At 47.6% G+C, this 14,529-nt stretch overlaps 1 protein-coding gene across 3 annotated transcripts in view; it reads left to right on the forward strand.

Moving 5' to 3' along the window:
* Positions 1-632: 632 nt before the first annotated feature.
* NR4A3 (nuclear receptor subfamily 4 group A member 3) overlaps positions 633-14,529 on the forward strand; it is a 42,407-nt gene continuing 28,510 nt past the window's right edge. Inside the window, exons 1-6 of one of the 3 annotated variants that reach the window (XM_032240184.1) lie at positions 633-1,179; positions 4,405-4,578; positions 5,470-5,541; positions 6,769-7,724; positions 11,412-11,541; positions 11,997-12,169. In XM_032240184.1, coding sequence (XP_032096075.1) covers positions 6,771-7,724; positions 11,412-11,541; positions 11,997-12,169 — 1,257 coding nt within the window. In that variant the 5' untranslated portion in view covers positions 633-1,179; positions 4,405-4,578; positions 5,470-5,541; positions 6,769-6,770. Of the gene's footprint in view, positions 1,180-4,404; positions 4,579-5,441; positions 5,542-6,768; positions 7,725-11,411; positions 11,542-11,996; positions 12,170-14,529 lie in introns of those variants that run through there. The other 2 variants (XM_032240183.1, XM_032240186.1) reach the window with 2 other exon arrangements.

Raw genomic sequence — 14,529 nt, forward strand, 5'->3', positions numbered from 1 at the left:
GTAAATGGTGCGGGGAGAGGGGATTAACCTGGGCGCAGAGGACCGCAGAGAGGTAAACAGTTTTAGAACCTTTACAGGAGGAAAGTGCAGCTGCACCTCAGGGCGTCTTCGGGCTGGTGCCAGACTCCTTCTGCACCGGCTGCCAGGTCACTCGGAGAAGCTGGCAGGCGGAGCCTTCCCTTTCGGAAGAGCTGTCCTCTCTCTTACCCCCTCGCCCTGGCTTGGTGCCTCGGGGCAGCCTCGGAGGCGCGCCAGCAGCACTCCTCCAACTCTACTCCACCCGAGTCTGACAGCTGGGCGGTCCCGCCTGACCCATGGGCAGGTCGGTGCACCGTCCCGCCGACGCACGCCCTGGCGAGAGGGTCCGCTGCAAAAGGGCTGGCACCGCGGGTCCGAGAAGCCCCCGGGCCGGGGCCCGCCGAGCGGTGGAGTTTCCATTGTGCGGCCGTGTGACTGGCCGGGGAGCGCGCGCGCGGGCGCGCGCACGAACACACACACCCTCCCTCGCACACGCGGAACCGGCTGGGCCAAGGGAGGGAGGAGGAGGGTGACGTAGCGTCCCATGGCGTCACATTGACGTCTCGCATTCCAGGCACTCTATGGAGAGGCCGCTAGGGCTCCTGTGGCATAAATGACGTGCCGAGAGAGCGAGCGAACGCGCAGCCGGGAGAGCGGAGTCTCCTGCCTCCCGCCCCCCCACTCTTACAGCTCCTGCTCCTCCTCCGCTCCCCATACACAGACGCGCTCACACCCGCTCCCTCACTCGCACACACAGACACAAGCGCGCACACACACTCCGCACACACACTTCACTCTCCTGCGCGCTCACACCCCTCTTGCCCTGAGCCCTCGCGGGTGCAGCGCGGCACCGCAGCTGGACGCCCCTCCCGGGCTCACTTTGCAACGCTGACGGTGCTGGCGGTGGCCGTGGAGGTGGGAACAGCGGCGGCATCCTCTCCCTGGTAGCAGCCCGAGCCAGGACGCCCGCAGAATCTCTCGGCTGTGCTCTCCCATGAGTCGGGATCGCAGCATCCCACACCAGTCACTCACCGCCTCCGGGAGCCGCTGGGATTGTACACCGCAGCCCTTCCGGGACAGCAGCTGTGACTCCCCCCAGTGCAGACTTCGGGACAGCTCTCTAGAAACTCGCTCTAAAGACGGAATCGCCACAGCACTCAAGTACGTATGAGATTCGCCCAGTTAATAAGGGGACTTGTTTAAAAAGTTGGCTGCCTGGGAAGCGTCGCTCCTGAAATTGACAACTTTGAGCGTGGGGTTTCCTCCCCCCACCTCACCGCCAGGCTTTGGCTTTGCTAGCCTAGCGGCCCGTAGGTTCTGGTCTGAAACTTTTCCCCAGTAGCGGGCCCGCGGGGATCTCTGGAGCTTGTGGGATTCCTCCCCTCACTCGAAGAGGCGAAAAGCCTCTAACAAAGAGGAGGACCGGGATTTGAGCTGTAGCGGCTCCAGCGTTGTAATTCAGGGTATTTCGGCTCTAGTTGTCATGGTAATGATGCTCTCGGCGGCGGCGGCGGCGGCGGCAGCAGCGGCAGGAGTTGCAGCTCCGGTGATGAACGGCAGTAATTTTCCTGCCTTTTAAGTAGGATTGAAAATAGGAGCTCTGGTGGGTCCAAGTTAATGTACCTAATGGTGTCACCGAGCTGGTTCTCTGGAAGGAAGCTTGGGAGGGAAGGGCCTAGGCAGAGGCGGCCAGAGTTTGCAGAGGCACTCGGAGGACCTCAGGAAAGAGGGCGTAATTGTAGGAATGTGGCTTATTGTATTGAAATGAGCCTGGGGTTCCACTAGGCACGTCTGCCTGGCGTCGCTGACTTGCGGGTTTACACTTTTCCTTTAGGAGGTAAATCGGGTGTAATTGCCGACTCCAGCGGCCTGACACGTGTGGGAACAGTGTCCCTCTCCTTCGGACCTTGGCTCTGTGTGGGAAAGGCATGCTTTACTTTTCACTGACAGAACTAGCGCTTTTGGAGAAGTTGCTCGGGGTGTTTTACTCTTGGTAGAAATGAAAGTTCTCGGTGGTGAGACGAGAGCGGTCATGCGAGCGCAGGCTGCGGAGACTGACTTCCAAAGGCACCTCTCCAACCTGTTGGAAGCCTCAGAGCAGTAGCGAGGAAGAACGCATCTGTCCCTTGATTTCCAAGACCGTTCTTAGAGATTGCCTTTTATTTATTTATGCGTCCGGATTCTCCAGAGGGAAGAGCTGCGAGGAGTTAGTCATCAGAAATATCAGACTGTGATCACAGGGCCTTGGGGTGCCGGGAGAGAAGTACAGGGAGCCGTCAGTCATTGTCATTCCATCGAGAGTCCAATGCCGGATCTCTTTTCCCACGACGGGGAAACATTTTACAAAGCCGAGTTGGGGCATGAAAAAGCCGCCCAACGAGGCTAATGGGCACAATGAATGAAGTTACTTTATTCGAGTTATTTTCCCTAAACAAGATGCTCGCAGTTAGTATCAAAGACTCCTTAGGCCATAGCAACCTCCACGCCCGTTCCCTCCCCCTGCACCCGCCCACCTGGTTCCCCGGGACCCTTCGTTCACAGAAATTCTTCCCCGCGGTTTGTCTCGTCTCCCTCGGTCTTTCTGAGAATCTCAGTCTTTCCCTTTCTGTCGGTCTCTCCTCTGCTGCTATTGCCCCCGCCCAACCTCCGCCCCCGCTCCCCAGGGTTGGAAACTCCGCAGAGGAGCTCCGGTCACAATGCTGCGTTTCACGGTTTCCTCCACACACTCCACCACGGGGAGGGGAACACGGGGGTGTTCCTTTCGTCTGCCCACGAGAAAGAAAGGGGCTTTGACAGAGGTAGTTATTTCCTTCTAATTTACAACCCCAAGGCTCTGTGCTCCCGGCCCCGGCGGCCGCAAGCCGGAGCGGCAGAACGTGTTTCCAGGCGCTGAGGCTTTGCCTAGGTAACCGGCCGTTTGTAGGGCGGAGAGAGCGGCAGGGCGCTGGGCTGGGCTGGAGGAAAGGCGGTGTGGGTCCCTCCCGCGAACGCTGGGCACTCGAGGGGAACCCCTTCGTTGGGGAGATGCGGCCCCCACCCACCCGAGTTCAGAGGCTTCCCCTCAGAGAAAGACTCCGCTTGAAAGGCCCTCGGGGAATGCAGGGCAGGAATGCGGGCACCCACTGAAGAAGGGGTGGGTGGGGCATTGCTGGAGACCCCCATTGAAGATGCGGGGAGACGGGAAGCACAGGCTACTTCCATGGGAAGATCCGCTTCTACCAGCGCTACAGCGAGCGCAAGCTTTCCGTCCGAGTAGCTCCGGCTGGAGCTAGAGGTGGCAAGGGAATCCCCCATTTCCTGGCCGTCGAGGGTTTCCCGGACCTGGGGGCTCTGAGTCCCTTTCTCTCTTCCTGCAGGGAAGCCCCGGGCTCAGCGGCGCCAAGATACGACCCTCGTGGCCCCGGGCACCTCAGAGGTTTTTGGCTTGGTTTGGTTTGCGGGTGTTTGGGTCCTTGTTCCCACCCTTCGAGCTGTGCCCACCAGGGACAAAGGGGGCGCTATAGGCTGGAGTTTGGGGCATCCGGATCCTAACGTGAGGCCTGCTGAGCTGCACTTTCAGCTACAAACTTTCGCAGCGGCTATGCCTTGGTCCGGGAGCCGCGCTCGGCACCCTCAGGAATGTGCCCCCTCTGGGCCGCTGGGTGGCTAGGAGCCTCCAAGCTGCCCACCCTCGAAGACACTACCCTCTGGGTGCACGGACCTCCCTCCGCCCACCCCATCAGCCGCTAACGCCATCCGCTTCGTCCCCTAGATTCCAGCGCCAGCCTTCTCTTCGGTGTCCTTTTGTTTGCTTGACCCCTGGCCCTCGAAACTCGAGGCTAATAGAAGCGAAGCTCCATTAGCATTTAGAATGAAAAGCGCAGACTTTCTTAATTCCTCGGGGCATTCATGCATTCGTTCCGGACCTTGTGCATTTCCTATGCAACTTGTAAAATTTGTATTTGAGGGGTGGGGGCTGGTGGAGTTGGAAAATGGCTTTTTTCCGCTGGTGAACACTAACTGATCCCCGTATTGGGGAAGAGCTCCTTCCTCAAGTGTTCTGCTTTCTTCGGTTTTCCTGACTTCGCAAGCTCGGAATCAATTGTGGGAGCAGAGAGATCAATTTATAGGCGATGACCGGCTGCGCGTTTTTTTAGCCTCGGTTCTGGTGCCACAAAACGGCGGTAGGCGCCGTGGGTTCGTACAACCTTTCCTCAGCTTCCTCAAGGCCGTGTGATGCTTCTTGCCCAGGGGGACTTCTGTACCATTAATCACCCTTAATTTTATAAGTCTTTGTAATTAATGTAGCATTTCTAGAGGTTCCCAACCAATTCCCCCAGTCCCCAATGCGCCCAGATCGGGCCGTAATGATCCATCCTGGTCTCACTGTGACTTTGTCCTCTCCAGAGCCCACTGCGGAAGAGCGCAGCCCGGCAAGCCCGGGCCCTGAGCCTGGACCCACCGCAGTGCCGGGCAGCACTGCCTGCGCTTCACCTCGCCGGACGTCCCCTCCTCCTACACTCTCAGCCTCCGCTGGAGAGACCCCCAGCCCCACCATTCAGCGCGCAAGATATCCTCCAGGTAGGTCCGAAGGCAGGACACCTTTCTCCTCCCTGGCTGAGGGAAGCGGGTGGGGGAACCACACACCCAGCGGGCAACGTGGTCGACCTGCCCAGTGCCAGGACGGTAACTGCTGGCCACGAATTTCACAGCACAGGTGGCTTCCTCACAGGAAGCTCCTCTGTATACCACACCCTGTTGCTACTGAGTAGAGCAGCCAGATTAAATTAAGCGTTGCATTGCTCAAAATTAATTTTCCTAAGAGAAATACAAATATACCAATAGATTGGGGTATTTTATACATTTCAATTTCATTTTGCTCTTCTTTTAGTGTAAACATGTAAGAGTTATGGAATCACTTAGGGCAATACTGAGCATTTTCATTAATATAAAACCCAAATCATTTGGCTGAAGAAGTTTGGATGCTTAAAGCTCGGAGGGAAGGAGAAAAGCATTTCAACTGAAAACCAAAGAGTAAATTTGAGTTTGGCAAAAGAACAGATTCTAGATTTGATTTGTACCACCTCTTTACAAATTTGTTAAAGGAATAGTAGGTGCCAAGCCTGTGTAGGCACCATAGATAATGCAGATAAATAGAATACAATCCCAGCAAGGTCATCTTCTAGCTAGAAACCTCAGAAAGACACAAATAAGAGCAATAGGAAGGGATTGGCAGGGAAGAATGACAGAAAAGACTAAAGGAGAAATCCTAGAGGTGCTAAAGTGAGAAGGAGAACAGATGAAAGATCAGGCAGTGTTTTCTTTTAAATGATTAGCCTTTCATTTCATCCCAACAATTGGACAGCAAGATAAGTAAACCTTTGACTTCAAACTAGTGAGTGTATTTCTAAAGCCCTGCTTGGAAAAGAAAGGCTTGAACTGGCCTCTCCTCATCACTGCTTCTTCCAACAGGCCCTCATCATCTTTTTTCAAGTCAAGATTTCATCCCATACACGCATGACTCAATCAGATTTGGAAATGTGGGTAAGAGAAAGATGTCAAAGGAAATGTGAAGTATTCACTTCTCTGTTAGTCACACCTTTTACACCATAGACTCCAAAGAGGCGTAAAGCACCTGGTTTTCCTTTGGCTCAGAAAAACCAACCACCAGAAACCACCCCCCACCCCCTGCCCTTTTTCTTTTTAACCATTTATATTTAGCCATAAAGGAAAATAATTAGATAAATCATCTACTACGTCCAATAATTCTCAGAGCCTTCTCACTCAGTTCAGCCTCTGCACAATGTTAAGCACCCTGGATACCAGCCACTTTGGGGGCAACATAGTCAAACTAGAGGAGATATCAAGTCTATTCACAAACTGCTTTTTTTTTTTTTTTTAAATCATGGGTACTAATTATAATGTCACAAGGAAATACCTATACTAACTTGCCTATTATTATGATAGTTATAAACTGTTACCACAAAACAGCCACTGATATGTTTTATTAGTTAGAATTGGGATATATGTATGTGTGTTTATATATATATGGGTGGGTGTTTTGTTGCAGCTGCTGATCTTTTTCTTTGCAGATGGTACAAACTCCCCCGAGTCCATTTCCTGGGCCTATGTCCCCACCTAGCTGACTGAAGTTATCAACAGGGGTCCAGTTTGTGCAGGCTGCTAGCCCTATTGGAGGAGTGGGAAGGGGGTGGGAGAAAGCAACCACAACGTGTGTGGGCAGGCTCAATTGGCACTTATAAAATGTTAGAATGTCAACTGTCTCCCTTGGCCACTAAATCTCTCACAGGGTAGCTCTTTTTTGACTAACTCAGGTTTATAAGTCAGTGAGACCAATGGTCTCTTTCCCCAAAAATAAACCGACTGGCTTTCTCTTTGTCCTCCTAGGTTATAGCTGAGGAGGCCACTTCAATTAGTTTACAGGACTCAAAGCCACTTTTTAAAACCATGTCTGAGCTTATGAGGAAAGACTTCAAGTTTCCCAAATCTGGTGGAGAGGACAGGGCAAGGGAAGGAAGATAGGTACAGAGGTCCACAGGAGGCCAGGTTTTGGCACCCCCTTGTCAGGAATTCAGCTTCCTTACTAGGGACAAAGAAAGTAAGTGTGGGGCCTTTTGTCTATGCTACCAGACGGAGAGGATGTCAGTTCCTCTCTATTTCCCAGATTAGAGAGCGGAACCCATTGCTGCCTGTTAGCTAGAAAACCAGTGTTAACTTGCTTCTGAGAGACCCTTTTCTCTGTCCCTGCAGATATGCCCTGCGTCCAAGCCCAATATAGCCCTTCACCTCCAGGTTCCAGTTATGCCGCACAGACATACAGCTCGGAATACACCACAGAGATCATGAATCCCGACTACACCAAGCTGACCATGGACCTCGGCAGCACTGAGATCACGGCCACCGCCACCACGTCCCTGCCCAGCTTCAGTACCTTCATGGAGGGCTACTCGAGCAACTACGAACTCAAGCCTTCCTGCGTGTACCAAATGCAGCCGCGGCCCTTGATCAAGGTGGAGGAGGGGCGGGCGCACGGCTACCACCACCATCACCACCACCACCACCACCACCACCACCATCACCAGCAGCAGCAGCAGCAGCCATCCATCCCTTCCGCCTCCAGCCCGGAAGACGAGGTGCTGCCCAGCACCTCCATGTATTTCAAGCAGTCCCCACCGTCCACCCCCACCACGCCGGCCTTCCCCCCGCAGGCGGGGGCGCTGTGGGACGACGCGCTGCCCTCAGCTCCAGGCTGCCTCGCGCCGGGCCCGCTGCTGGACCCGCGGATGAAGGCGGTGCCCCCGGTGGCCGGCGCGCGCTTCCCGCCCTTCCACTTCAAGCCCTCGCCGCCGCACCCGCCCGCGCCCAGCCCGGCCGGCGGCCACCACCTCAGCTACGACCCGACGGCCGCCGCCGCACTCAGCCTGCCCCTGGGAGCCGCAGCCGCGGCGGGCAGCCAGGCCGCCGCGCTCGAGGGCCACCCGTACGGGCTGCCGCTGGCCAAGAGGGCGGCCGCTCTGGCCTTCCCGCCGCTCGGCCTAACGCCTTCTCCTACCGCGTCCAGTTTGTTGGGGGAGAGTCCCAGCTTGCCGTCGCCGCCCAACAGGAGCTCGTCGTCGGGCGAGGGCACGTGTGCCGTGTGCGGAGACAACGCCGCTTGTCAGCACTATGGCGTGCGCACCTGCGAAGGCTGCAAGGGCTTCTTCAAGGTGAGAGCACGCCGCCCCCTCCCCTCTGCACCCAGCCCCCTCGCTGAAGGGAGCTTCTAAGTGGGCGGAGGAGCGTCCTGGTCCTTCCGGGTTTGAGCGCTGTAATGCGCACGCTGCGTTCCTACAGTTCTTCCTAGTACCTTCACATCCATTTTATCAGGGACTTGCCACTGAGTTCCATGTACAGCCGGCCACCCCAGCTGGACTCCGGGGGTCCGTGAACGTCCTGGCCTGACACTGCCCTATGAACATTTTTCCGGAGAGCTTTCAGCAGAGTCTTAAAAGGACCTGTGACTTAGAAAATGCAAAAACCTCTTTGCTTTCTTTGTCCATCCATGGTGCCTGAGGGGATAGGGTGTGCGTACCAAGCCCTGGACATTTGTGTCTCATTTAGTCCTTACACTAAGAGCTGGTGCTCTAGAGTCAGACACACCTAAGATTGAATTCTGGCTACTCACTAGCTATTTTTAGTAACCGTGTTTTAAAGGTAGATATTAATTATCCTTGTTTTGTAGATGAGGATGTTGAGGTTTGGAGAAGTTAATCAGCTGCCTCAGGACACACCTTCAGAGAGGGAGATGAAGGCAGGATGCCAGCCCATGTTTGTTTGACCCCAAAGTCCACTCCCTTTACATAGTTCTGCGGCTCTGGAAGACAGGAGCAGCTGTCTAGATGCATGTGAGGCAGCTTTTTCCGCAGAAGATAGAACTTGGGGTTCTCCTGTCCTCCAGGAACCCTTCTTTACTTCTATACCACATACAGTGCCAGGCATAAACACAGTTCATTCCCTCATAGGCCTAACAGAAAAATTTTACAGTGGGAGAGCCATCAGCCTCCCCCATATTTTACCCAAGAGGAAGCTGAGGCCTGGAGGAGCAGTGAAGCCTTATGTAGGCTGTAAGCAGTAATTTAGCTGCCCATGAGATGTTTCCAGCTGATTTCTCCTGACTCCTGAATCTTTCAGTGTTATTTCTGCCACTTAGGGAAAAGACCTTGCTCTTTTGCTGTGCCACCTTTTGCTATTGACTCCCAGACTTTATCAGACACTTACTTCTGTGTCATCCTTCTCACTCCCCACACTACTGGCCGTTATTTCAGGCATTTACAAACCTACACAAATTATTACCTATCCTCCAGTGCTGGACAGGGTAGAGAGAAAGAGGAAGGGGATGCTGATTGGGTAACTGGGATTTGGGAGGCCAATAGAATATATCTGGGAGCATACTGGAATTGGAGAGAGAAGAATCAAATAGAAGACTCTGATCTTTCACCTTCCAATTGTATCACGTTGGGCATGACGTTTCATCCTAGGCCTGTTTCCCGATCAGTGAATAAAATTCAGAGAAGGGCCGTGTATTCAATGAGATAAAAATACATACGAAAGTATTTTATAATCTTTAAAGGGCTATAAACAATAGCTCATTATTAAGCAAAAGCTATAAAGTATTTGTAAAAATGCACATTTGTGGAGGGATATACGTAGCAACAAGCAACAGTTATTTTTGATCTTCAGATAGTAATCATGTCACTACCTGAATTCTGCAGATAAATGAGAAAATGTTTGGAAAGACTGCAGTATGTTAAGTGCCCTACAGATATTTGGGATTATGATGTTTTAAATGCAGAATCTCGGCCATTTTATTTTATTTTTTAGCCACTTAGTTTAGCCATTTTTTTGTCTTACTTTCTCAAGCTTTATCAGAACTACTTTCAAGTAACTACATTCCTTTAGCAGATTTTATTTTTACAGGATTTCAGTGGAAAGTGCTGAAGGACAATGAAACTGGCAGCAGAAAGGGGTAAAAGAAAAATAAAGAATTACGAATAATCTACAAATATAATTATCCCTAAATAATTGAGAGTTGACCAAAATACCAGAGTGGTAATACAATTCTGAGTCTAGAAATGTCAATTAAGTGTTCCCCAACAGCTTCCCTTTTCTGCAGCAATCCCTTGAAAACAAATCTATACTTGAAAGGGTGGGGGCAAGATGGGGGAGAACCACCCCACAGATCTGTTAATTAAGGGAACCGGAGTGGGTTTTACCCAGTGGCTTTCTACCATTAAATTGAATTCTTTAAAAATGTGACATGAAGTGCTGTTAATGATAGGAATTCGGTGATTGAACCATAACGATCTCTCCCTGTCCTTAAACTGTGCATGCACACAAATGTAGGGAAGGCTTCAGGTTATTGGGAAAATGTATACCTGAAGCAAAATGCCACCAGCACTCAAATTGGCACATAGCCTTGAGGATGATGGCAAGAAGTAGAGTGTTAGAAATTACTGCATGTTCAATGAAAGCTTTATTCAGGAAACACACGTTTCCTACCCTTACAGACTGCTAAGAATTTAAATGCTGGAACCTCAGAAGTGTGTCTGTGTTTCAGAATTTTGCATTTTAAACTAAAATCACCTACTAAGGCAGGGAAAACATGTCTTAGACTTGAGATAGGTTGACTTTGTTATTCTATCCCCTAAAATGAAATTAGAAGGTAATAGGGTAAAACTGAAACATGGGGTTGAGGATGACTGAAAGTAAAGGTTGAAAGCAAATCTAGATGTCTGAACACAAAATAGATCATGAAGCCCAAGTTATCTGGATTTCTTTTCTTTTCTTTCTTTCTTTTTTAATGCAGCCCAGGCTTCCCAAATAAATTCCAACTTTCTGCTCTATTAGGAGTTGTATAGATCCAGGTAATTTCTGAGCAGTTACACCCTAAGTGGTAAAATACATTCATTTGCACAAATGTTTTCAATTTTAAAAGCAAGCATTTGTTTAAATTTGGAGTTTGAAATATGTTTATATCTCCATGTGTTATTTCCAAATTATATGGATTCTGAAAAACACAACATTATTTTTCTACCCAAGCTTAAGTTTTATATTTTTTACAATATGGTTATTTTGGTGTCTATGTGAATAGTCATTTATAAAATGACCTATTAATAGGAATTTTCACTGAAAATATATGGCTCTCATATTTCTTTCTTTGTCTTATTTTTTTTATTCTTTGGGGTTTTTTGCTTTCTTCCTTAGATATGGTAATGATTTCTAATAACTACTTTTAATATTTTGCTTTGAAAAATCAGAAATGGCCTGTTTATCATATATGGTCTTTAAAGATAAAATAAGCTATACAGGCTGATTAAGGGAATTTTTTTGCATTATAATATTATTTCCTATATGTTTTAATCAGAAAAATCCTGATTTTGCTTTTTATGATTTCATCTCTGTTGGGTAACAAAGCCAGTTACTGTGATATTTGACTTACAATAGTGATAGCAAACAAAATACATCCCAGATAATTTTGATTTTATTTTAATAAGGTCAGCAATAATCAGGGGAGTGGAACAAGTAGAAAATTGTTCCCAAAGGGATATTAAAAGTGGAGATAATCTAATTCTCCAAGGTATGATATGTTGACCTGGTAATTTCAGATATGATTTTATCATTCAGAGTTGGGTGTCTCCTGAGACTTGCTTTAGAACAATCCGAGATGATTTTCATTGTCAGCAGCTAACACTAATAAAATTGTTTCTCCTGCAGGCTAGCGTGTTAGGAAATTAAATTTATCGAATTATATGAATTGCACTGTCGCTTTTCACATTGTAATTAAAATACATCTTGTCAGGTCCTACCTTTTTCCAGAAACTATCAGTTGACTATCTTGTATTATGTTTTCTCAGAGAACAGTGCAGAAAAATGCAAAATATGTTTGCCTGGCAAATAAAAACTGCCCAGTAGACAAGAGACGTCGAAACCGATGTCAGTACTGTCGATTTCAGAAGTGTCTCAGTGTTGGAATGGTAAAAGAAGGTATGGTATAATGCTTTTTACCCAGTTTGCTCATACATATTCTCAGAAATCACTGAAAAAAAAGTTAATATTTACACTGGGATGGTGAATTTTTCTTGTTCCTTTTTCCTTTCAACATTTTATCATATATATCTACATTTTAAAATAATTGAGGACTATTCTAATTTCTCAAAATTAATAGAGAACTTGTATACATACATCTTTGCTCTATTTTAGAAGGAGAGTTTTAGTGCTAATTCATTACCAAATGTAAATATGGGTGGCTTTTATGCTGCTTGCTTCAACTCTCATGAAATCATTGTGTGAATATTATTCCAATCTTACTGCCACTTTTAAATGGTTGGTCTCATTAACGATTACTCAGCTATAATGTGTTTTTATTCCCTTTTGCGATTTATGGTCATTCATAACATAATCTTTGAAGATTTTTTTTTTTTTTGTCTCTTTGGCATTAGTTGTCCGTACAGATAGTCTGAAAGGGAGGAGAGGTCGTCTACCTTCCAAACCAAAGAGCCCATTACAACAGGAACCTTCTCAGCCCTCTCCACCTTCTCCTCCAATCTGCATGATGAATGCCCTTGTCCGAGCTTTAACAGACTCAACACCCAGAGATCTCGATTATTCCAGAGTAAGTTTTGTGATTTCCTGCTTTCAAATGAATGATCAGGGTCTCTATTTATGGTACTTGCAATAAGAGTTGATTGAATGATTTTGTGTCTGGCACCGTGTTAGACAGTTTTCATACCTTTTCTGTATTTCTCACTTCATTTAGCAATTCAGTGCATCCATTGCGCCAAATAATTTTTGCCTTATTGAATCTCTAAATGCCTTAACAAATGACCCTGACAGTGCTGCACCTGTCATACACATTGTTGCAGGATTCCTGGTGTTTGTGCCAATCAAAATATGCACAGGCGAACTACAATTTGTAGATTTCTCTCATGATCTAGACAAAGTGACTACTGTTTTTTTTTTTTTCATATTGTGTTCAAACCATCTGGGTGAGCCTCCAGTTATTCTTAAGCAGTTTATGCAATTGCATCAACATTGATTGACCTGCTGCTTCTTCCGAGAGATTAGACCATTGGTGGAGAGGAGTGAGCTCTGGCCGTGACATCAGATGTCAGGAGGACTGGGATGGAACGCCACCTATGCTGCTTCCTGCCTGTGTCACCTGGTTCCTGCTTTTGGCTCCCTCCCTCCTTCAATGGAGATGATTACAATATTTAACCTCAGAGGAGTATTGTGAACACCAGCCACACAAGAATGATGGTTGTAAAAACATTTTGAAGATTATAAATGACGATTGGTGTTGTTAAGTCAACCAAAACATATCAACATTTTTATTTCATATGAGATATAGTAAAATCCCATCAGTCTGAACCCTGCAAATTCCTCAGAATTTGGGTAACACAGAGAAAAGCCACAAGAAAGGATTTTCTGAGCAAATGAATAAATAGTTCTGCAAGACAATTTATTTAAAGGGCTTAGAAAAGCAAACTTCTAGTAAAACAGGGTCTAAATGAAGAGAGAAGGGAAGGAAAAAAGTCTACAATTATTGAGCAGTTTCTATATGCTAGACATTGTGGTACATTGTCTCATTTTATCCTTTAAACCACCATGTAGGCATCATTATCCTTCCTACTTGAAGACAAAAAATACTTAGAATCACAGCTTGTGCTCAGATAAAGAAATACCAGTCTAGAGGCCCCCAGTCAGTTGATCTGTCTTGGTGGCTGCTACCAAACTGCTGTCCCCAGGTCTAATCAGTGTCTCAAGCTTCTGGTCTAATGGCTGGTAAAGAGTGAGTGTGTCCCTGCTATGTACCCTTCTCTTAGGTTGCAGTGTTGATAGAAATGATTAGTGTGCCTGCTGTGATCCTCTTTCCCTCTTCCCTACCCTCATTATAGGCTTCGAAGCCTCCTCTCTGCACCTGATCACAAAACATCATATGAGAAGTATGGTAGATCCTTAGCATCAAAGGTTGAGGACTCTTATTCTGATTATAAGTAGTGGCTCTTGACTAAAATCAAGTTTCAAATAATAGTGTAAGAAAATAAAGCAGAATAATAAGACTAAGTTAACAGTTTAGGCTTCTTTGGAATTATGCGGGCCTAGGTGAAAATCCCAACACTGTCATTTACTAGCTAAGTGACCTTGAGCAACTGATTACACCTTTTGATGCCTCAGCTTCCTCATCTGTGATATGAGAGTAACAATAATATCTACTTCCTGGGGTTGTTTGTGAAGATTAAATACAATTATACTTGTCAAAGCTTTAGCACAGTGCCCTGATGTTATTTCCTTGGCCAAACTTTCTTACTCTGCCATTTGTTGAATGTCCTAATGAGCATGAACACGACACATCAGATACCATGCAGAACACTCTTAAGGTAAGTAGTATGATCTCTATTTCACAGATAAGGAAATTTAAACTGGGAGAGGCTAAAGGGCTGAATTGCCAAAGGTCATGTAGCTAATATATGCAGCAGAGATAGAATTAAGAGCCAAGTGTACTAGGAGCCAAGTATATTGAACCCAAAACCTGTGCTCCTAAATACCAAGCTTCACTGTCTCTCTGGTTCCAGTGAGAGTGGGTGCTAGAAAAGTATTCAAGAATGAAGAGTTACCCTCCCACAGGCACCCTGGCCTCTCCATATGCAGTTCATCTCAATTAGTGAAGCTTCTTAGCACTGCCTAGGCTAAGGCTGGAGCATGCAATTTGACATTGTTCCAGGGCATTTGAAAGCACGATAGATGGCCAGTTCAGATAATTTAGGCCTCAAAAGTGATTTTTTGGCCCCAAATTATCCAATTATCAGTCTACATGGCCTAATTAGTCATTCAATGGCAAACCCTTCCCAGCACTTTGAGTTGTCCCAGCTGGGAACTGTCTCCACACTGAAAAATCAATCTAGTGTGTTTGCTTGCCTTTGTACCATTCAGTCTGTTAGTCTAGAGTCATCATCTTCATCAACAAACATTTAT

The sequence above is a fragment of the Sapajus apella genome, unplaced genomic scaffold (assembly GCF_009761245.1).
Source record: "Sapajus apella isolate SASKATOON/1434 unplaced genomic scaffold, GSC_monkey_1.0 scaffold46, whole genome shotgun sequence".
In the NCBI taxonomy this organism is placed as follows: domain Eukaryota; kingdom Metazoa; phylum Chordata; class Mammalia; order Primates; family Cebidae; genus Sapajus; species Sapajus apella.